The sequence below is a fragment of the Lissotriton vulgaris genome, chromosome 8 (genome assembly GCF_964263255.1).
Source record: "Lissotriton vulgaris chromosome 8, aLisVul1.2, whole genome shotgun sequence".
NCBI lineage: Eukaryota > Metazoa > Chordata > Amphibia > Caudata > Salamandridae > Lissotriton > Lissotriton vulgaris.
This window is the reverse complement of record NC_141696.1, coordinates 289,000,114-289,023,881: the sequence shown is the minus strand read 5'-3', so window position 1 is coordinate 289,023,881 and position 23,768 is coordinate 289,000,114. Positions and strand designations below refer to the sequence as shown.

General features: G+C 45.9%; 1 protein-coding gene across 1 annotated transcript in view; it reads right to left on the bottom strand.

Moving 5' to 3' along the window:
- The window catches only part of LIPI (lipase I), a 213,368-nt gene that overhangs the window by 19,532 nt on the left and 170,068 nt on the right, over positions 1-23,768 (bottom strand). Inside the window, exon 8 of the mRNA XM_086934060.1 lies at positions 7,000-7,111. Coding sequence (XP_086790186.1) covers positions 7,000-7,111 — 112 coding nt within the window. The remainder of the gene's footprint in view (positions 1-6,999; positions 7,112-23,768) is intronic.

Here is a 23,768-nt window from a genome sequence, read left to right as displayed (position 1 = left end):
CTCATCTCTACAACGGCCCCCCACAGATGCCGGGGATGCCTGGTTTCACCCTGGAGATACCCAGAAAGGGACCATCTCACAGGGAAAACCAGGACGGGTTCCCCAGCGGTCTACAGCGCCAGGACACTCGGGTAGAGTAACAGTGCGCTTTACAAGAATCCCACTGTCTCCATGAGGCACAGGGTCAAGGCTGATTTGCATATAGCCATTGTCTGACCTAGGGTGATGTGGAGTGCAAAAAACGATGGATTTAGGCCAAGATCTTTGTACTGGGGTGAATGTAAGACATTGTTCTGCATTCTGTCCATCAACTGTGTTTTTTGCAATTTTCACCCCTAGTGGGCTGGATATGCTCAGACGTGAGTCCCAGGCTCTCCACCTCACTGGAGTCCAGCTATCCAGGCTGAAGAAGGCTGATAGCCAGAAACCGGTCCTTGGATGCTTGATTCCGGTCTAGGAAAGACATGGCTTGGTAGTTCGGGCTGGACTGTTCCCATGAGGCACAGGGTCAAGGCTGATTTACATACAGCCATTGTCTGACCTAGGGTGGTGTGGAGTGCAAAAAAATGATGGATTTAGGTCCAGATCTTTGTACTGGGGTGAATGTAAGACATTGTTCTGCATTCTGTCCATCAACTGTGTTTTTTGCAATTTTCACCCCGAGTGGGCTGGGTATGCTCAGACGTGAGACCCAGGCTCTCCACATCACTGGAGTCAAGGTATCCAGGCTGAAGAAGGCTGATAGCCATAAACCGGTCCTTGGATGCTTGATTCCGGTCTAGGAAAGACATGGCTTGGTAGTTCGGGCTGGACTGTTCCCATTAGGCACAGGGTCAAGGCTGATTTGCATAAAGCCATTGTCTGACCTAGGGTGGTGTGGAGTGCAAAAAAAACGATGGATTTAGGCCCAGATCTTTGTACTGGGGTGAATGTAAGACATTGTTCTGCATTCTGTCCATCAACTGTGTTTTTGGGAATGAACTAGAGCATACTATCTGGAAAGAGGTGGAGCTCAAGGCCCACGTAGAGATGTTGGATGGCCGGAGTGGGTGGTGTTTACCCCATAGTCTTTGGCATTCCATCAGGGGAGTCAAATGGACTTTATACCTGAAACAGTGGCCCAGATTCACCAAGAAGGGGGAGCAGGGCACTTGGAAAAAAGTATTTAAAACAACCAACATCCAGAAGGCGGGAGGATCATCCAAGAAAGATTTCATCAAAGAGCAGAGTGAGCGCCATAGTTTGGCACCAGGCTGAAGACCAAACAAATAGTGACACAGCTAGTGATTACCACATTTATAGGGTGCATGGCTCCCATACAGTGAGCCTAACATCCCTGAGCCTGGGTCAACCAGAGTGTTGTTGGTCCCCCCCAGTGCTTCCGGGCCTGCCTGCTGGAACTAGCTCATGATTTCCTCTTAGCGGGATATCTTGGGCAGGCCAAAACATATGACCATCTGGTCACATACTTTTACTGGCCCCAGAGGCATATCAAGGTGGAGGCATTCTGCCAGTGGTATGTAACTTGTCATGCCAGTAGCAAGTGTGTAGGGACCCCCTTTGAAATGGTATGTGTGGACATTGATGGGGGACATCGAAGGACAGTGCATGGCTGAAAGGCGGGGTTACACCCTTGACGTCCATGTGCCTACAGGGTGGAACTGACACCCCTATCTGAGTTTTGGAGGGTTCATCCTGAGGAAAGTTTCAACAGTGGCAAGTAAGGCCATGTGATTCCCTATCCCCATTCCTTGGAAATTCAGGAACATAAGGTGAGAAATAGGGTGCAAGATAGTGGGATCCTTATCCTGGTGAAGGCGCATGACCCAAAGAGGCAACTTGGGGGCCGGGACATGATGACGAACACAGTATACAGGGGGGATGGGTACTAATAGTCCAAATATATCCCTAAAAATCATCACTTTTTGATCCTACCAAGAGAGACCCGGAATAAAAGTGAGTGGACAATCTCTGAGGTAGTATTAGGTATTTCGTTTTGTATTTGGAGTATCCTAGCTTTTGATGGGTAATTTTACTGCCCTAACAAAGTTTTTTTACTCCACTCTGAACCTTGGTCTGCGCCAGAGTGTTGAAGCAGGACCTATGATAAGGTATGACATGATTTAGTGTGTGATGGCGATTTTTACACCAAGAAGGGTTTCCCAGGCAGCTTCTAGATATATATATATATTTTTCCCTTTCTTTTTCTTAGGTGAGGTTAATGGATATTGATTGGCCCTGTTGACCCTAAGACAGCCCTAAGGAACAGGTTTATCCTGTGGTTTTGGTGACTGGGACATCGGGTACACTATAGCCATACCCCATAGAGTAGTGAATGCTCCCACTGTGGGAAACCACATCCCTCCAGGACCAGTGGACTGGGCCTCACAAGGTGAAAGAGAAAAAGAGCAAGATGGGCTACCTGATGGGCATGCGGACACCCAGGAACCTGTTCATCATCCTGCATGTTAACAGAATGGAGCCACACTTTGAATGGTGCAAGATCACGATGTTCACGGTGACTGATGGTAGAAAGGAGGAGAAAATTGAGCCCCTCTGAGTTTTCCTGTCACCTGTGGAGTAAGATGGCTTAGTGGAGGGAGTGATTCTATATCTTGTTGTGACACTTTATTAACCCTTACAAGAGAAGGGAATAAATGTCACCTGCCTAGATACAAATGGAGCGCGTTGCGTCTCTGATTAAGCAAATAACAAAGAAATATCCCAAAAGAGAGGAACACCAGAGATTTGCCACAAAACCCACAATAATGCGTAATAGTCAGTATCTCGAGACTACTTTATCAAAATATATTTTATTAGAGGGAAAAAAATATATATTTTTTCTGCTATTGTAAATTATTTCTAATATTTCATAGAACAAATCAATTTGAGTTAGCATGTATAATCAACTTCAAAATAGGAACACATAAACAACCACAGTATCCCCCCTTCCAAGTGGATCAAGACAAAAACATTAAAAAACATCAAAGACATCAAATTACACAACACAACTCTCTTATTGACTCAATCATACTTCAGTCATGCCCATACATCTACCATACAATAAAACAAAAACAGTAAAAATGGTGGTTGAGGACAGGAGCCACTATACAAGCTAGTGGTGATGTCAAAGACAAACAGATATAGAAAAGTACAATGTTGAACAATAATGAAAAAGCAGCTTTTGACAGACGAACTGCAGTATGCATCTATATGTACTATATTGATTGCAAAGCATTGACATGTACATTTTCTTTAGTTGAATAACATTTTGAGCATATGTTTATGAAAAGAAGTCAGTTAAGGTTTTTAGGGTAGATCAGATACGAGGGACAGTATGCCCATCAGGATAAAATGTACAGCCTGTCATGGAAGGTCAGGACCAGCATGAAAGATGGGGTCCCTAGGATGCTAAGCCTGAGGGTGAATGAGCTCACCAGTAGCCACAGGTCTACCGCAGTGGTCTTGGTCCCAATCTGCCACACTGGGTGGCACCACAGAACGGAGGTCCTGTGTGAACTACAGGCAACTTAATTCAGTCCCCAAGAGTGATACACACCCCATTTTCCAAGAAAACGCGCTCATTGATAAGTTGGGTGCTGTCAAGTTCTTATATATCTTTGACTTGACGTCCGAATACAGGCAGATTGCCCTAATCAAGGGCTCAACTGAGAAGTTGGCATTCTACACTCCTGAGGTATACTTTCATAAGTAGGTGATGTCCTCTAGTTTGAAGAATGCCCCTTCCACCTTCCAGAGTTTGGCCAACCAAGTTCGGGCTGAGATGAAGGAATTCAGTGCCACCCACTTGAACATTGTTGTCTTCAGCTCCAGCGGGGAAGACCACCTAGGTCCACCTCAGTAAGTGCTGCAGACCCTGCAACTGATAGGCCTGACAATCAAGGGCGGTAAGTGCCAGCTAGAGCAGGGATTTGTGTTGTATGTGGGCCACCACGTTGGTGGAGGGCATTTGTGGCCTCTCCATGCCAATGATACAGAACATTATGCTTGGTAGCCTCCCTACACTAGGACCCATGTGAGGGCCTTTTTATTAGGGGTGGGTGGAGTTCGCTGAGTAGCACTATGCGGAATTCAGGGCAGTTACATGAAAACTCAATGCAATTACGCGAAGTTCTGCTCTGCCCTAAGAAAGACCAAGCCAGGGAAAATCTGGTAAGTTCAATATATGGGGGGGGTTGCACATCGGAGTTATACAGGCTTTTGGGATACCAACCCAGCAAGCTTGAAATAAAGTGGGTTGTCTCACCACTACTGAAGGGAGCTCATGTGACGCCATACTCAGGCACGGAAATAAAAAGTATGTCCCTGCTGTGCAGGCTCATAGGATCCAATTATCTTTTTTAAACAAAATTTAAAAGGAAACAGCCATCAATTTACCTCAGAGTTAGGCACATACGGCCTCGTAAAAAAAAGCATGTGTACACAATATTGAGCATGTGCAAGTGTACAAACATTCCATGTGACTGATGCCGAGCTACCGTTGCCTACTGAGGTTTGCAGAAAAGCACTCTCTCCTCCCCATTGTAATTCCCTGTGGTATTTAATACACTGTCCACTGCTTGAAAGGTCTGTACTCACAAATCGGTTTTGCCAGAGCTCTTCAGGTTCTTAATCCAAATCGGCAGGAAGCACCACCACTGCCATCTTCCCCTCTCTCAGTCCCAAGCCCTTGCTCTGGTCTAAGCTGTGAGACCAGATGTTTGTGTTTGGTGCACATCACTTAGGGTCAGAGGGAAAAAAGCACCACGCGCACACTGCTGGGACAGGTAGGTTTCCGTCTCTAGTGTGCACTGTGCATGTCGTGTACAAACCATGTTTCCCCTTGTTTATGCCTGTTCCGCATAGGCGTTTGTTTGTTTTTTAAATCCTGGTCTAGCTATGTTGGTAGCTTAGCGGGAATATTACGAAAGTTGGTAATCGGAGATAGCGATGTTAGCGACTGTTTTCAGTCGCTAACATCTTGGCACGCCCACTTTGCATGTCATTAGCGATAATTATCGCTGACATGCAAAGTGGGCCCCTAAATGCATGCTGTAGCTAACTGGTGTTCCCCGGAAGCTTGTTTCCTTCCCAGTAAAAGAATTGGCTTGGTAGTTTGGTCTGCCCTGTTCCCATGATGCACTGGGCCAGGGACAGACTAATTTGCATGTAGCCAGGTTCTGAGCTGGGATGGTGCAGTGAGCTAAAAAACAGTGATGGATCAAGCCCTGATCTGTTGACTGGGTATGAGTGTTCTGTTTAATTCAGATACTCTGTCCATCACCACCCCCTTTTCTGAATCGTTTTGTCCACCATAAGCGTGGAAGGGTATGCTCAGATGTGAGTCCCTTGCTCATTGCACCATCAGGATTCAAGCAAGCCGGGCCGAAGACGGCTGTAATGCCAGAAACCGGTCCCCGGAAGCTTGTTTCCTTCCCAGTAAAAGAATTGGCTTGGTAGTTTGGTCTGCCCTGTTCCCATGAAGCACTGGGCCGTACAGACTAATTTGCATGTAGCCAGGTTCTGAGCTGGGATGGTGCAGTGAGCTAAAAAACGGTGATGGATCAAGCCCTGATCTGTGGACTGGGTATGAGTGTTCTGTTTAATTCAGATACTCTGTCCATCACCACCCCCTTTTCTGAATAGCTTGGTAATAGGGCAATGAAATTATCGCCGCATTAGCGGGAAAAAGTCCCGCTAATACGGCGATAATGGCCCTTGGGAATATGCCCCAGAGTTTTTTGTGAACTTCACACTCCCATCGGTGCGCAGAGTTGGCAAAACTCCAAAAACTCCACTGGCGGAGCAGAGTTCAACACCCACTGCAACTTTTTATGCCTTATAGGCTAGTATTGCAGGCTTGTTAACGGTTATGTGACCGTTGTTGCACCACTCGCTCGGCTCACCTATAAAAAGCCACCTAGAAAGGTAACCTGGACTGGGCATGTCAAAAAGCATTGAAAGAGGTGCTGTTGACCTCGCCATTTCTTGAGGCACTCAATGTCAGCCAGGAATTCATAGTGCAGAGAGGTGCTTCAGAGCAAGGCAATGAAGCAGCTCTTTCCCTGTTAAATGAAGAGAGTCTGGACCATGGCATTCATCTGCAAACGGCTACTACTTAGGAAACTATGATGGAGTGCCATAGATAGACAGGCATTTGCAGTGGTCTGGTCCCTGATGAAACTGAGGATATCCTGTTTCGGATTAATTTCTGGGTTCGGATAGACCACAGGGAACTTAGGTGAATTTGCGAAACCAAGTTTGGGATGGGTTGGGTTGGGTTGGGTTGGTTTGGACACTGGTGTGGAGTCAAGAGTATCAAGGGCCTCGAAGAGATGGAGAAGAATCAGGGTATTTAAGAGAGAACTGTGAAGGTTAAACATTATGCAGCTGTTTATGGGGAAAAGGGGGGTTTCTGCAGAGTGTATACTTGGAATAAAGATTGAGGAAAACAGAGCAGGTTGTGTCAATTGAAAGATAAATGTTTAAATAAATAGCAAGATGTTTCCATTTATGTTCAAAATATTCATCGAGAACGACACCTTGTGTTGTTATTTTCTCATCCTGGATGAACCTGATAATCTTTGTGAAAGAAGCCAATGACACAAATTTCCTGAAAGGCCAACAAGTCTGTCTCTAAGACTTATGTGCTCCTTAGGAGGCATGAGATCAGGCACATCGTCGGTTTTCTATTGCAGGCCGCATTAAAATACGTTTATTTGGATACACCAACATTATTTGCATTGTGATTTATTGAGAGTATCTGAAAGAGGGTACGCGATAGAAGCATCAGGTAAAACAAAAGCTGACACCGGGCCTTCGGATACTTCTTATGCAAATACCTCCTGAGTAGTCACTGTCCCTACATACATGCAAGCCTAAGCTTATCCAAGGAGTACGTGTACCATACAATGATCCCAAAAACATTTGTGTCACTCCATACGTTTCCAGCCCAGCACGCCATAAACCACCCTGTATAAAAAATTGTTTACAACTTACTGATCGATTTTTGATTCTGTGGTTTGCCCCTCTTTGGTCATTAATTTAATAATGATGTAGCCTCTTCTAACATTTTTGTTCCAGGAAGTAATGTCCAAGAAGTAGTGGAACACTGTTAAAGAGTAATAGAAAAATGTTGACATTAGCACAGCCTGAGTGACTCCTATTTTTGCATTCTGGATGTAATGATTGCTCAACAAATGCTTCTGTTTAGGCCTCCATTGACTCTGGTACAAGAACTCTACATTTGATACTCGGTTATTTTGACATGGCTAAATACTGCACAGCTTCCCCTCTGGAATGGGGGACTACATGGAAATCTGTGTTTCTACACTAATTTCAGCAAGTTTTTCGCACACTTGGGCCACTTTCCTCCGACATTTCATCAGGTTTTGCCTGACAAAATGTGTCTGTGGAAAATCAAAAGGGTGTGGTGTAACAGCACATCTCACAATTCTGAATTTCCAAGAATCTTAAAACAGGGGCTTTTGTAGAGATGTCACACACACTTTGTAAACTCTTCTCGGAACATTAAAAGCAAGGACAATTTACATAATTAACCTACAAATCATGGAGTGAAAATAGTGTGTGTAGTAAGTATCAAAGCAAGATAACTTACCTTAGTTGCCTCGAAATACGTGTGAAAACAATGCTAAAAATTGCCTTGCAAAATGAGGTAAAATAACAGAAAAACAGTACTATTGAAAAGAAAGTGATCAAACGAAATGAAAACATAGACTGAAATGTATGTTGATTTTAGGGGAAAATGCAATAACTGTAAATGACATGAAAAGGGCAAGTGCTGATGGTGCCAGATCTTCTTTTTAATCTTTTTCATCCCTATTTACAAAAGCGGAGTAAACTTGGCTTTGGTAAAGGTCTTTGTTGGCCAAGATAACACTCTTCGTCAGAGAGGAGCAAGCGCTGTAACTACATGCCATTCTCCTGCACTGCATTTATTCAGTAACAATGTGCTTCCATAGTGTAGTGTCCCAGGCTGAGATTTTCGGAAGATGACACTGTAAATCAGAATGAAAAATGGGACTGTGTTAGCGTCTCTTCGGTAATGTATAGACTGTGGTCAGGCAGGGAATTGTAGGGTGTCAGTGTGTACCCTGGAATGAAGGCCTGCTAACGATCAGACTATCTTTAGTGAGGATGTCAGCCAGGACTGTGCACTTTTCTGTAAAGATGAAAAGGTAAGAATGGCCGAGGAAAGGGGTGTTTCCAGTGTATACTAATCACGCAAGGAAACCTGCTAAAAATAGTGGGCCTCATTTATGAAAAGTGACGCATCGCTGCATGAAAACAGCGATGCGTCACTTTTCATTGCGCCACCCTTGCAACATGGTGGATGTGTCATATTTACAATATGACGCATCATGTCGCAAGGAGTTACAGATACGTCAGTATTTCTGACGTATCTGTGGGCGTAAAAAAATGACGTATTGCTAGAGTGTGTCACAAAAGTGACGCAACTTCAGCAATGGGCCATTTAACATAGGCAAGTCCCATTTCAATGTGCCTGCGTCAGTCTTACGCCTGCTGTGAGGCAGGCGTAAGACAATGACGCATTTGCATCCTGAAAGTGACACAGTGGAATCTCATAGATTTCACTGCGTCATTTCTATGAGGCTTACTTGCGTCAAAACGCCCACCCTGCATACATTATACCTAGCGCAGGTATAATGTGGCGCAGGGATTTACAAAGTGACGCAACTACCTAGATGCATCACTTTGTAAATATGACGCACCATGGCACATTTTTTACCTTGCTGGTGCTTCACAAAAAGTGACGCGCCAGCGGGGCAAAAGTGACGCAAGGGCTCAAAAATAAACCCCAGTGTATGTGAGGCGTGCGTTGTACATGCTTGCATGTGAAGTTCCCTTTAAACTGTGGTTCAATGCTGACTCCTGAAGCACCCCTAGATTACTGCAGGGTTCTCCAAAGTCGGTCCTGGAGGACTGGATCCATTCCAGATTTTTAATATTACTAGATATATCTAAATGGGGAAATGTAAACAATCTGGCATGGATCTGGTCTTCCAGGTCCGTCTTTGGATTACTGTATGGGCAGTGGAGGCGATGTGATGAGTATCTCAGAGCTTAAAAATGTGGTAAGGCGACTGGTGTTGGCATTCAATGAATTCCGACCAGTGTGATTCTATGCCAGCCAGACACAGGAATATCGTTAACACAGATGCATGCTGGACACCACGTAATGTCGGTGTGCTGCAGTATGAGTGTGCAGCTGACCCTTGAGGATATGCTGCACTCCCAAGACTTCATCAAACTAACAGCGGGGTCAGAAATTGGCCACTTCCTGCTATGCACTTCCTTTGGTGCATGTGCAATAATGAAACACATGCAAGGGGAAGTGTGCATGAGAAATGTTCCTATCTGGTGAGGAAGCTGCTCTCCTATGGCCCTACTGTAAATATTACCATACTTTGTTCGCACACAACTGTACCCAAAAACTGGTTTGTGACACTTTGTGCTCCACGCACACAACATATTCATGCCTTTGGTATTTCAAAGGCGCTAGGGAGATCCTGAGCAGCAAACAAATGGAGGATGAATTGCTTCATGGATAGACAGGCTCTGAATGAAAAGCAGATAACAGGGTATCTGAAGAGGAGGATAGGAAAGGAACAGGCTCGAATCTGGGCTGTGTGAGAGGCAATGAGAACTGAGTGCTTGACTCTGGCAACCAATGTATGTAAGACTAATCTCCTCCCTCCGTGTGTTTCCATGTTCTCTATGAGTAGGAGTTAAAAGGAGGCTTACTATCCCTAGCTTTCTTAAATAAATGGCTCTGTTTGGTCTCCAGATTTACCCAGGGATACTGTCAGATGCCGCTATCAAGAATATCTCCAAATGTACATAAGGACTGTAACAATGGAGACTTCAGGAAGTACTCAGGCTAACTGAGGTGTACGGTAGCGGAATCCTTGCCCTACTCCAGTTCCCTTGCCAGGGTTTTCGAAGCAAAAGATAAAAAAATATATGTTGAAGTTTTTTTGTGCTTGCTTTCCCCTCGAGTTATCTTCTAGTCATCTGTATTCATGCCCTAAGGCACCTGCCTCTAACGGCCTTTAATGTTGTAGATCAAACTTGCCCTAAACCATTCCCTTTCTGAATCGATGTGTAGAGGAAAAAAGAACCAATCTCTTCAAAAAATTATTCTCAGGTGGAGGTTACTTATTTTTTTATTTAGAGAGTTTTATATAGCTCTGGCAAAATTCGTAGGCATCAGAGCACTTCAAAACATTTATACAGGCAATAAAAACAAAACAGACAGCCCTAAGTAAAGCGAAAATAACAGAGTTGAGCATTACTGGAATTGGAGGCTGCTAAAGAGTGCTAGGATTTACTGTCCAGAGGGTTAAGGTGCCGATCGATGGGGAAATCCTTTAGATTTCTCTTAAAGACCATGAAGGAGGGGTTTGTTCTGAGATCTGCTGATTGGGAATTTCAAATTTTGGGGGCATTTCCCGAGAAGGAGCCAGCCAGGGGGTTATGTTTATGCTTCTTTGGGGGTATGAGAAGTAGGTTGCTGGTGTTTCTCAGGTTTCTTGACTAGCCTGCCTTGGTGAGTTTTGTAGAGAGGCGGTTGGGGTAATTATGAGGCTGACACGCTGTGAGAATTAAATATTTATTACTCTTAACGAGAACGCCCGGATGTGCTCCAGCTTGGGCTGCGGCTGGGCTACAATACCCTAAAATGGCCGCCCACGCTCCTAGTGTACTCCGTCATGTGACAATCGAAACACTAGAGCGCAACACTACATATCTCCCCCCTTTAGCAACACTGCAAAGAAATGCAGCAACTTCTTTTTTTTTATCCTCATTTGCGTGCATGGCTCCAATCTATCAAAACTAAGAACTGCCACAGAGCAAAAGATTAGGTAGTGTTGGTGTGCTGTCTCAGCGTATAGCTGGCAGGAAATTCGTTAGAGAGGGGGGAGACCAGTTCCCAGCAGCACATTCACACAGGCCATGCGAGATCTTGCTTAGGGCTGTTAGTTGGTAGATAGTGCCCGAGATACCGAGGCCCCTATAGCGCCATGGCGATTTGTCATGGTTGCAAGGGTAGGCAATGCCCGCATTAATCATAGGACCTGGGGGAAAAAAAAAAAAAAAACCCAGGCTCATCACTACTACCCTAGCATGGACCAAAAAGCTCTCCTACTAGGATTCCCTTCCCTGGCCAGGTCAAGTTTGGAAATCTGAAGAAGCGATGACCGCCATTCATGCATAGTGGGCGGTTGAGCATCTTTCCAGTGCCTGCATATCTCCCTACGTGCCGCCAGGATGGAATAAAATAGCAAATTAGAAGCAGCATTACGGGCTTTGCTTCTCAGGCCGAAGATGACAAGAACAAGGTCTATGGAGATGTGTTCACCCAAAGACAGGGATAGTTTGTTTCCAATAGAGTCCCAGAATGTAGATATATTTGGACATTCGTAAAACATATGGATGTCAGATGCTGCGGCGAACCCGCACCTTGGGCATAAGACCAGGCCCGTTTGAGAAAACTTTGTCAGCCTCTGTGGGGAATAGTATGCCCTATGTATTGTAAAAAGATGGTTCCTGCGGAGCCACGCTGGTTTAACTAGGTCCCAAAGTACTACACAAGAGGCTGACCAGAGCTCCTCCACGTCTATACCTGGCATTGAGTCAGCCCATAATGATGTCGGTAGGCAAAAGTTACTATCCATTTCCTCGATGATCTTATTGTACCAGAGTGATATTTCTTTCTTTGCCGTGGGGCTATCCGACAGGCACGTCACTAATTCACTATTACTGCCTATAGGTAAACTACTAATCCGGGTTGGCTGCTCATTATATGTCTGTGACCAGCTTGAGATTTGGATGTATTTGAATCTCGACAGGCTTGGCCCGACTTTGTTGGTTAAGTAATCCCATGGAAGCAGAGATCCATCCATAAACAGGTCTTCCCAAGTGCTGATTCCGGCCTCTCTTAGTGGATGTGTAAGTGCATCTGCTGTCCATGCAGGGGGGACTGGTAGGTCCCATATAGGAGCCTTCCCTGAGTAATACCCCACTTTGATCGCTTGCCTCACTCTATACCATGTGGATGCAATCCCCTGTAAAACCTTCAATTTTATTTTTTTAAAGAATTTAGGGTCTCCAAATTTAAACAAAAAACCGACCTGTCCTACTCCTTCACAGTCCAGTAAGGTAGAAAACATGCGGCCCACCCCTGTCGCTGCAGGTGTTTTTAGTAGCATGCGTGTATGCGAGAGCTGGAACGCCCATGCGTAGACCTGAAGATCAGGTCCAGCTAGTCCTCCCTTCTCTCTGCGGCGTCTTATTTTTTTCCAAGAAATTCTTGGGCTCTTGCTATTCCAAATAAAACTAGTAATCGTGCTCTGTAGCTTTGAAATTAACTTAGGATCAAAAAAAAGTGGAATTGAGTTAAACAAAAAAGAGATCTTTGGCAAAATACACATCTTCACCAAGTTAACCTTGCCTAGAATAGTAAGCGGTAGATGTGACTAGTCTCTCATAAGTTTTCGGCACTCTGCTGCTGTTTTGGCAAAATTTAATGAAGCAATCGAGTCAATGTCTTTAACTATATTTATCCCCAGGTAACGTAGTTGAGGTCTTGATTTTTCATTATTAACAATTGAAGTGATGTTCCAGGACATTGACTCTGTCTTAGAGGCATTTACCTCGTAGCCTGAGATTTTTCCAAATTTGAGAGCTAGGTCAATGACCTCTGGATATGCTTCGTCAAAGTTTGTCGTGAAAATCATAATATCATCAGCATAAAGTGCCATCTTTTTATCCCAGCCACCAAAAGCAAAGGATTTGATAAGTATTCTGTCTCTTAAAGTTTGGGCGAAGGGTTCAATATATACATCGAAATGAAGGGGAGATAGGGGACAACCCTGCCTGGTTCCTCTAGTTACCCTAAATGGCTCAGTTAGGCCCCCATTTATCAGGATTGAAGCAGAAGGACTTCGATATAGCAGGTTTATCGCTCTTCGAAATCTATCCCCAATATTGAACTTTCTCAAGGCCTCCGACAGGTACAGCCAATTCACCCTGTCGAAGGCCTTGGTAGCATCCAACGTGAGGACAGACAGAGGCAAAGCCTCTTTTATAGCCATATCTATGGAACCTATTAGTTCATAAGTAAGCTCACTTAGCTGTCTCCCTTTTATAAAGCTTTTTTGATTGGAATATATTATATCAGGCGCTACATGGCCAAGCCGTTTGGCCAGTATTGTGGCAAAAATTTTATAATCGGCATTTAAGATGGAAATAGGCCGATATGAGCCACAATCCGAGGGAGGTTTTCCTGGCTTCAAAATAAGGGTTATAAAGGCATTGTCCCAGGATGCAGGTGGCAATACTCCATCCCTCAAGATTTGGTTAAATAAGGTTGCTAAAATTGGGGACACCTCTGTTATCAATTTTTTATATATTTCGCTCGGTAAACCATCAGTACCTGCCGCCTTACCCCCTTTTGCTCCCCTTATAGCCTTCTCTACTTCAGCAATGCTTATTTCCTCTTCCAGGAAGCGACTCTGTTCTAGTGCTAAAGATGGTAGGGAGATATCCTCAAACCAACTCATGATGTCATTATGCGTGACATTTAGGTCTTCATGATATATAGATTGAAAGAATGTTTTAAAGGTTTCTCTGATTTCTACATCACTAGAAAAGGTGCCCCTCTCTGACGTGATGGAGGCTATGTTGTTTCGGACCCGATCTGATTTAATTTTCCAGGCCAGTAATTTTCCTGCCCCTTCTCCATATTGGAAATGAGAGAGTTTACTTGCCTCCCATTTCTGTAAGACACGCTTCTCTAGGATTGATGATAGTCTGTTCTTTAATCTATCCATCTCTGCAAGTTTTAAAGATAAGTCATGGTTATCTACTAATCTATCCCTATCAATGTCAGTCTGAACAGCTGATATGCTATTCTCAATAGCAGATACTTCATCCATATACTGCCTTCTTCTATAGGCCACCCTGTTCTTCACAGTGCCTCTTAATGTGCACTTAAATGCGTCCCATACAGTACCTGCTGGGGCTGTGCCCCTGTTAGTAATAAAGAAATCACATGCTTCTGATTGAAGAAATGTTATATCCTCTGTTGATGTAAGTAGTGATCTATCAAAGGACCACAATCTTGTGGGAGGCGTGTCGCCCAATTTTAATTCAAGCTTCATTGCGGAATGATCAGAAAGGTGTGACGGGATATCGTTTACTGAGATGATATCATCAACCAGAACTCTACTGGTAAGGATAAAATCTATTCTAGATCTATGTCTATACTTGAAATTTCTAAATGATAAGTCCTGCCTCTGGCCCTCTCTAAGTCTCCAAATATCAACATAGCCATATTGGTTCATTAAACCTATAAGGCAATTTCTAGATTTAGAGGAACTTTTCTGTCTACTATTAGGAGATTTATCCAATAGTGGGTTCAGAGTGATGTTAAAATCCCCAGTTATGATCACTGGGTCTGGGAATTTCAACAGATGTTGAAATAGGGATTCTAATGCTGAAGGATCATCAACATTAGGTCCGTAGTAGCCTACTAATGTTATTTTCATTCCTCCTATCTCTATTGCTACAATAGCCCATCTTCCTCCAGAGTCTACTTTCTGCTGTATTATTTTCAGACTGATGGATTTCTTGAAGAGAATAGAAACCCCCCACGTATTTAATGTTTGAGATGTTGAGATCGAGGATTCTATCCACCTATTCCTTTTAACTAACTCGAGCATTTCGCTTTCGATTAAATGTGTCTCCTGGAGGATAATGATCCCGGCATCGGCGTCTCGGAGGTATTGCATGATTTTATTAGCACGAGGCCTGGTGCGGAGACCATTAACATTCCAGGATAACATCTTGAGCCTACTCATAGTGCTGAGGGTATGGATTACTTTGTGAGACTGTCAATTTATATGGATTCATGTTTTTTTGCCGACAGTGAATAATAACACTTGAAGTCAAGAACTTAGAAAAGTGCAGCGATTGGAGCTCATTCAGGAGTGTATATTTTTTCCTATTTTTATTGTGCCCCTCCACCCCCCCCGTGTCCTCCAAACCCCCCCCCCCCTCCCCTGGGAAACCCTTGTACTCACTAACCGGAAGTTTCCGGAAGTAAGTGCCCCTAGCTCTTCCCCGACCCCCCCCCCCATGTGCCTCTTCACCTTACGCAATAGCTCCCCTTACAAATATTATTGCATAAGTTGTAAGTGTATTTTATGTATATTTATTTATATGTACATTTATTTATTTATTTTTTCCGGTTTCCTTGTCTCTCATTTTATGTTCCCTTATTAATAGATTCTCATTGTTATTTCCTCCTCTTATCTTCCTCTTAGCAAAAAAAACTTTTTATTATTAATTTATTTATGATTTGCCCCTTATTGTGAGTGTTTAAGTTATGTGTATGTATTTTGTTGTGATTTTAATTAGTTTTTTTTTTTATATATATATATATATTTTTTTTGGGTCTAAGCCTAAGCCTATAACAGTAGGAGATTGCAACTAGAAAGAGGTTTTGATAGGTTGAAGAGTTAAGTATATTTTACAACTTCTCTACTCAGCTTGCCCCGCTCTCTTTCCTGCTGCCGAAAGACAATAAAAGTTCATCTGCGGCCTGCACTGATCTAATGTTGTACATTTTATTGTCCAGCATTATCTTAAGGGATGCGGGGAAACCCATCTGCACCGTTGCACCCATTTTGCGAAAGGCATCCATTCTTCGGCCTAGCTCCCACTGTTTATCTAGGGTAAATCTAGACAGATCTGAGCGAATTTGGAAGTTGAAGCCTTTGCATGTTAAAGATTTTTGCTTTAACGCTAAGTTTAGGATATGTTCCTTCAAGGAGTAAGTATGGAAATTTACGAGAATTTTTCTGGGTTTAGCCCGCTGTGGGTTGCGCCTGAATGGATCTCTGTGGATACGTTGAATATCAGTCGCTAACTCTTCATTGGAATGCGTGAGATTTAGAGATTCTTTTAGTAAGGCGATGATGAAACTCTTGATGTCAGTGCCTTCACTGCCTTCGGGAACATTCAAAATGCGTATATTACTACGCCTTGCATTGTTTTCTAAAACCTCCATTCTCTCCGATAAGGCCTGCTCTTCCTTCTTTAATTTCAAGATGTCATCCTTGGTGCCCTCGGCCCGCATAGAGATTTGTCCCACCGTTTCCTCCAAGGCTTGGGTTCTCACCGACAGGCTACCTATTCTTTCATCAAGAGACTCGCAAAAGCTCCTTATTTCTCTCTGATTAGAGGCTGACTCAGCAAAACCTTGCTTTATCTCCGCCGATAGTGCTGCAAACATCTGTTGTAGCGAGGCTACTGAGATAGGTGCCGAGTTAGAACCTAAGACGCCATTTACTTCCAGGCAGGGGGCAAGATTATCGCCCACTAAGTTAGAGGCAGGTTTGGCGATCAAAAGGGGTTCAGAAAATATTCCAGCTTCAAAGTTGTCTTCTATATTGTCCGAAATGGTTATACTGAGAAGATCATTGCAGCTGTCTTCTGAAACTGAGGGGAGAATTGCTTCCTCTACTCTCAGAGCGGTGTCTTCCATGACTGGACCTGCTAGGTTTTTGGAAGGATCTCCACTCCCGTCCAAACGCAGATTTTCTACAGGCTGCGGTGTGTGAGTGGAGCCAAGAACTGCCTGTTGAACCTGGGTGTCTAAAGGGTTAACCTGTGCTGTAGCTGAGGCGGAGCCTTGATCGAGTGTAGTCATATCTCCAGACCCTGGATTAAGCTCAATGATGGAGCTACCCCTCTGCTGATGTTCTTTGCCAATTTTCAGGACTTGAGGAATAACCTTGAAGTATGTGCGCAGAGATGGGGTAATCTTAGGGATAGAGATAGGAAGAGGTTTCGCCTTTCCGCGCTTTCTCCCCCTTTTTGCTTTAACTTCAGTGGAGAGGTAAGATGAAGTTTCCTGATCTGAATATGACTTTGCCGAGTTTTGGGGGCTCTCTTTAGGCTCAGATACCTCCTTTCCAACTTTCTCCTCTGTGGTTTGCAGCGCGCCTTTACCCCTCCTTTTGCGTGATGTGCTAACTCCCACCAAGCCCTTGGCTGCGCTCTTACCTTTTTGTTTCCTATCAGGTTCTACAGCGTTCATGTGAGCCGGGGGTAGGTTAGTGATTGCAGGCTCACGATCGCCACCGCTGACCTTTACCTCTTTGGTGCAACTATCGCCACCGCTAGCTGCTTCCTCGTCCTCGAGTAAGGCTCCTGCGGGCTGCTAGGGAGGGAAAGCGACTGAAGAAAGTGACGGTAGTGCGCTAAAAGCCAACACTTCCTTATTGCCGCGGATTGCACTGCTCAAGTGAGAGTCCCCGCGGAGGCTCCGAATCCGCCTGTTCCTGCGGAGCTCCAGGGCGGCTTGTTTCCAGCGCAGCAGTTCAGGTGTGGGCTTCTTGCACAAAGGGCGTTCACCGCTGTTGTTGCTGATCTCGGTCTTGCTGTTCGCCTCCCCGGCTCCGTGGTATACGCCCTCCTAGGCTCCGCGGTACACGTCCTTCTCAATGCACATCGGGCTGGGCTGCGGCTTCGGCTGTGCGGTCTTAAACCCTCGGTTCACAATTTTGTGGTAAGTGTCCGGAATACACTTGTAAGCACAGTTAAATGCACCTAATATCATTAGACAAAAACGCTCATACTAGCGCTCATACTAGCGAGCTGCACACGGATGATTTTGGCACTCGAGAGCAGGAGACGGAGCGGAGCACTGCAGCAGTCAGCCGACTGCCGCCATGTTTCCCCAACCTCCATGCAGCAACTTCATAGTAATGAAACTATGGATAGTTCAAGCTGAAGGATGGTTAGGTCTTCATGTCGAACTCACAATACTTTTTAGGCAGTACCACGGTCCAGCCTGTGCGGGTATGTCTCAATGGGGTGCGTGTCCTCGTGTCTCTGCTGCCACTGGGTGGGGCATCATTGGGTGTCTCCTGTGGTTGGTCCCCGATCTCTAAACCACTTACACCTTGGTCTTCTTGTCGTGCCTGCCGCTCAGTGTCTTCTGAATTCCCCTGTTTTTCAGGTGGTGTTCGCCTCTTCTGTGTTGGTGCTCATGGTGCCACTGCTGGGTTATTCTGTGTCTCTGTTATTTTCGTCCTCCTCCAGTTTCCCATAATTACTCACTTCCGGTTGTGTCACATCTGTCTTGGCCCACTTTACCATTTTGTTGCACCTGGACATTCTGTCTTGGGACCATTTCTTCCCGTCACTCAATAGAGCAGACCTGGTGTAAATTTCTCTGACTTGCAAAGTCGTACTATACTTGCTGTCGCCTTTCCTTCTCAACTGAGCGAGCTTCACTCTGACCCATTTGCCATTTTCCAGCGATGTTCTTTGACATTGTGCCTCACGTTGTAGTGGTCCGTGTAGATCTTTTGTGCTTTTTTTCCGATTGCTACGTACCACAGCCGGAGACCATTTCCTTTGTACTGTGCATTGTTTCCATGCCACATTGTCCTTGGTAAGTGGGTCCCACCCTCTCAATATTTTGAATGGGCTGTATCCAGTCTTGGTGGGAGTGATTCGGTAAGCCCATACTGTGCACCTGAGTTTTGCCTCCCAATTCTTCCCTACGTTGATGGCCGCCTGAATTGACCCCATAATGACCCTATTGAATCTTTCGGCCAGGCCATTCCCGGCTGGATGATATACCGGGTGTATTTAGTCTGTATTCCTTTCTGTTCCATGAATGCGTTCCATTTGTCGGACGTGAATTGGGGTCCATTGTCACATGTTATGACTCGTGGAATCCCTTCTCTCAGGAATGGGAAAGTAAGGAAGGCCCGTACTGTGTCGGTGTCCACGGTCTCACATATCTCGATTTCCGGCCACTTGGAATAACGGTCGAAGAGCATGATGGAATACTTGGGTACACTGTTCGCATCTAATATGGGGCCCAATATGTTCACTGATACTTCATCCCATGGATTAACTGGGTTGGTGAACTTCCCTAACAGGGTTCGCATTGTGGTCTGTGTCTTGTCTGCATTGCTGCACTGTGCAAATTCTCTGACATGCCTCTCCACCGGGCTGTCCAGTACAGACCACCAGTATGCTTGTTTGACTCTCTGTTTCGTTTTCAATATTCCCAAATGTCCTTCGTGCAGTATAGTGAGTAACCGTTTTACCAGTCGGCCTGGGGGCACCACTTTGTCTCCTCTTAGCACGAATCTCGTTGTCTCCTACAGACAGCTCTTCACGGACCTCATAGAATTTCCGCTGTTCTGTGTCTAAGTGTTTCTTTTCTTGCCACCCCATGACTATGAACCGTTTGACTGCTGTGAGACTTGTGTCCTCTTTGTATGCCGTTCTCCATTCTTGTGCTCTTATGACTTCCTCTTGGTCCTTCATGAATGCAATGGTGTAGCAATCTTCTTCTGTTTGTGCAGGTGTGTTCTCCATTGCCGCTGCCCTGCTGAGAAAGTCGTCCACTTTGTTCTTGGCACCTGGAATGTATTCGACATCATACACGTAGTCCAGTAACTGCAGGGTCATTTTCGCTATATGAGGAGTGGCAGTCGCATGTCCACTGGATGTGAGTACTTTCACTAACGGCTTGTGATCCGTTCTGAGCAGGAATCTGAAGCTTCACAGAAATTGGCGGAATCTTTCCATTGCCCAAATTGCTGCTAGCATCTCTTTCTCCACCACACTGAATTTTTGTTCATTCGGGGCCAGGGATCGAGACGCAAATCTGACCGTTGTCAGTTCGCCCTCTGTGGACTTCTGCATCAGGACTGCCCCTAACCCTCTGTCACTGGCGTCCGTGGTGAGGATGGACAATGCCTGCTGGTCGAGTCGATGTAGGGGCATTGCCTCACATATGTCTTCTTTGATTTGCATGAATTCTTCCTGCGATACCTCCGACCAAGTAAAGGCGGTTTTCTCCTTTAGTAACTGATGCAAGTTGTGCGTTTTGGTGGCAAAATTAGGTACAAACTTGCTGTAGAATTCCGCCATTCCTAAGAACGATCGGACGTCGTCTTTGTTCCTGGGTGTGGGTGCGTCCTTTAAAGCCTTCGCATTTACCTGTTTAGGTGCGATTTGTTTGTCGCTTATTTCATGGACCAGGTACATGACCGATGATACCCCAAACTTGCACTTGTCCCATTCTGTGGTGAGGCTGTTCTGCATTGGAGAGCAGAGAGCTGTGGAGAGCTGTGGAGAGCCTTGCGTCATGGTCTGCCTTAGTCCTCCCCATGACCAGGATGTCATCTTTGAAATACTGCACTCCATCCGTGTCTCTGAATAGCTTATGCATTAACTTCTGGAAGACCGCTGTGGCAGATGCTAGGCCAGATGGCATCCGCCGGAACTGGTAGGACCCAAACAGCGTAATGAAAGAGGTCAGTTTCTTGCACGTTGGGTGTAGTGCGATCTGGTGATAAGCAGAAGTCAAGCCTATGGTGGAGAACCATTTGATGCCCTTCATCAGGACCAACATCTCATTGATCCTGGGCGATGGGAACTTGTCTACTAAGATGTTTTGTTGAGCTCCCGCAAGTCGATGCAAAGGCGTACTTTACCATTGGGTTTCCTGGCTACGACCAGAGGCGCCAGCCATTCTGCGCTCTCAATAGGCTGAATTATTCCGTTGTCTTCTAAGCATTGCAATTCTTGCTGCACCGCTTCCCTACTTTGAAAAGGAATGTACTTTGTGGCTCACTGGTTTGGCCCCTTCTTTGAGGCAAATCTTGTGAGTAATGGTGCCTCCAAATACATTTGGGAACTCTGCCTTCCACGTATCCACTTCATATGCCTGTGCAGGGTTCGTCATCAGGACTTGCGTTGTGCCTCCTAGATTTAGTTGAATTCCAAGTTCTCCCTGATCCACCCATCCTAGGACTGAGGGTCCTTTCTCTGCTACCTAGAGCTACCCTTCCACCGTGCGGCATTTGAATTCAAATTGTAAGGTGTGGTAAGGTGTGGTAACCAACCATGGGAATGGGTTTCCCTGTGAAGGTAACTGGATGGATGTCCGGGGCCAAGAGGTGTGTGATTATGGTCTGCGCAAAGTCTCTGTCTCATATGCTGCGTTGTATGATAGAATATGGGGAACCCGAGTCTGCAACCATTGCTACTTGGATCCCCCCATGGAAAGTTCACACAGCGGTTTGCGTGTCCGGGAACAGTCTATGCCCAAGACTTGGTTGTCTATACACAGCACACTTTCGTCGTCATCTTCGCCACCCCCCTCTTCTGTCTCTGAGTCTTGGCCACATATTTAACCGATGTATTCCGCGGTTTGCATCTGCAGACCTTCTCAAAGTGACCCATGATCCCACAGTACATGCATTTGGCTCTGAAGGAGGGACATAATTTGTCATTGGCTGAGTGTGCTTAACTGCTGCACCTGGATCAACCGTTCCCTTCCTCCCCTTGGGGCTTCCGGTTCGCAACTGTCTTGGGTGCATATTTATTGGGCTGCCTAGGGCCTCCTGTAAACGGCTGCTTATGCTCTTGGGGTTGGTGTCTGTTACTTTGCTCACTGTTGCTTTACTAGCATTGTCCTTTTTGGCGGCTTCCGCACACCGCTTCGGGAGTTCCGCCTTTTTGACCATGGCCACAATCTCCTTGAGGGGAGCTTCTCTACTGACCCATAATTTCTCTTGTATGGACGTGTTCACAGTATGCGTGATGATTTGATCCCTTATGAAGTCATCGTGGAGTACTCCAAATTTGTAGGTGAGTGCCACTTTCTTCAATGCCGCCACATAGTCATCCACTGATTCCCCTGTGTTCTGTTTCCGTTGAAAAACGTTGAAGGGGTCGATCGCAATGCACACCACCGGCTGATAATGACTATCCAAGTCCTCTATGGCGTGTTGGAACACATCGTCGTCATCTTGAGGCATGGTCTTTTGTACCAAATTCATGTACACCCTGATGCCTTCCGGACTGAAGTTGTGCAATAGGATCTTCTTTTTCCGTTGGCTCGGAAAGACTTCGCCACAGTCATCCTCCAGAGGTGACAAATAGTTCAGGAATACTCTTTCCAATCTTCTCATTTCATTGCCGGTTCTCCCGATTTCGGTAGAAAGGGGACTGGATTAGTGAGGGAGAAGGTTTCGTCCATCCTGTGTGGAGGGCTCCCTAGCACGCTCTGGTCTTGCGGGCCCGCTGCTTCTTCCTGGGCCCCGAGGTCCTCACCCACGCAGTCTTGACCGTGGTCCGCCAGGGTCGGCCGCCCAACAGTCGCTCAGCGGGCCTTTAGCCTCTAGATAGTGGGGTGCTTGGCCTAGCTGCGACTGGTCTCCCACGCTGTTGAGGCATGCCTGTGGGGCAAGCCTGTGGGGCTTCCTTGGCCAGTTCGTGGCAGGCTGGGGTGGTACTTCAATGGCTTACTCTGCTCCCTTAGGGTCAGCGAGTCCGCGCTTCCCTTGGTTCAGCGCCATTGTCCCCCCTTTGCTGCGGGGTTGCTGTTGCACTCTCAGTGCAGCCCTGCCTTCGTCTCTTGAGGTGACTTGGTTATTGTGGCTGGCTGGGTCATCCTCTGGGCCCCCTCTGTACACCCTCGGTTTGGGGCAACTGCGCTCACTGTCTGCGGCGTAGCGCTGCTTGAACTTCCTCTCTCTCTGGGAGGGGCACTATTGCACCCTTGTAATGGATCCCCACTGCCTGTTCTTGGAGGCTGTTCCCTCCTGCTCTGTGGGGGAGGGGCCCTCTGTGCCTTGTGCTATGGCCTCTACGTGCCTCTGGTGCTGAAGCAGGCTCGCACTCTTAACGCTGCCACCCCGCCAATATGTTCCTGCTGCGGGGGAGGGGCACTGCATACTCACGGTACCACTGCTCCTGCAGTCATTTGGTGTGGGGTTGGCCCGCTGTGCTGCACGTCCCTGGTACAGCGCTTCACCCCAGCTCTGAGGCGAGGCTCCTCATGCCGGTATGCCGGTCTTCTGCAGCCCCCCTGCCGTGCTCGTACTCAGCTCTTCCGTCACGCTGCGTGTGCATGATGTTGTGTGGCCTGGCGATGAGCCTGTCCTCCTTCCCAGCCTTTGTAGAGAGGTGGTTGGGGTAATTATGAAGCTGACACGCGTGAATTAAATATTTATTACTCTTAACAAGAGCGCCGGGAGGTGCTCCAGCTGGGGCTGCGGCTGGGCTACAATACCCTAAAATGGCCGCCTGCGCTCCTAGTGGACTACGTCACGTGACAACGGAAACACTAGAGCGCAACACTACAAGTTTGGCTGCCAGGCATGCTGGTTTACCAGTGTGAAAGACTATGTGGGTGAGACAAGCACTTTTGAAGTGGGAGTGAACTTCAATTGATAGCCACTTAAGATCTTTCAGGGAGAGGGAGATGTGATTGTGCCTTTAGGCTCCGGTGACCTTCCTTGCTGCTTGAATTAGTGTTTTCTCAAGGGGCTAAATGGGACTTAACCATCTGAACAGACCCAGCCCTTTTTTTCAATTCAGTTGAAAACAACAAGCATTGGCAAAACTACTAATTCTCACTCTAAAAGACCCGTGGTTTTTCAATTGATTGCATGTGGATGCATCAAGATTCATGCACACGCATGGCTTTCAGTGTTGCAATGTTTCTTTTTTAATGAAAGAAAAAGCATTTCAAGAAAGCCACTGACACGCACAATGTTTTGTGACAGAAGTGCACACGTGCATCTTGATGAAGGGGACCATTTTCAATTTCATGATCCAATATAGTGGCGTTCACAATAAACTGATAAATCAAAATGAAAAAAAGATAAAATTGTTGC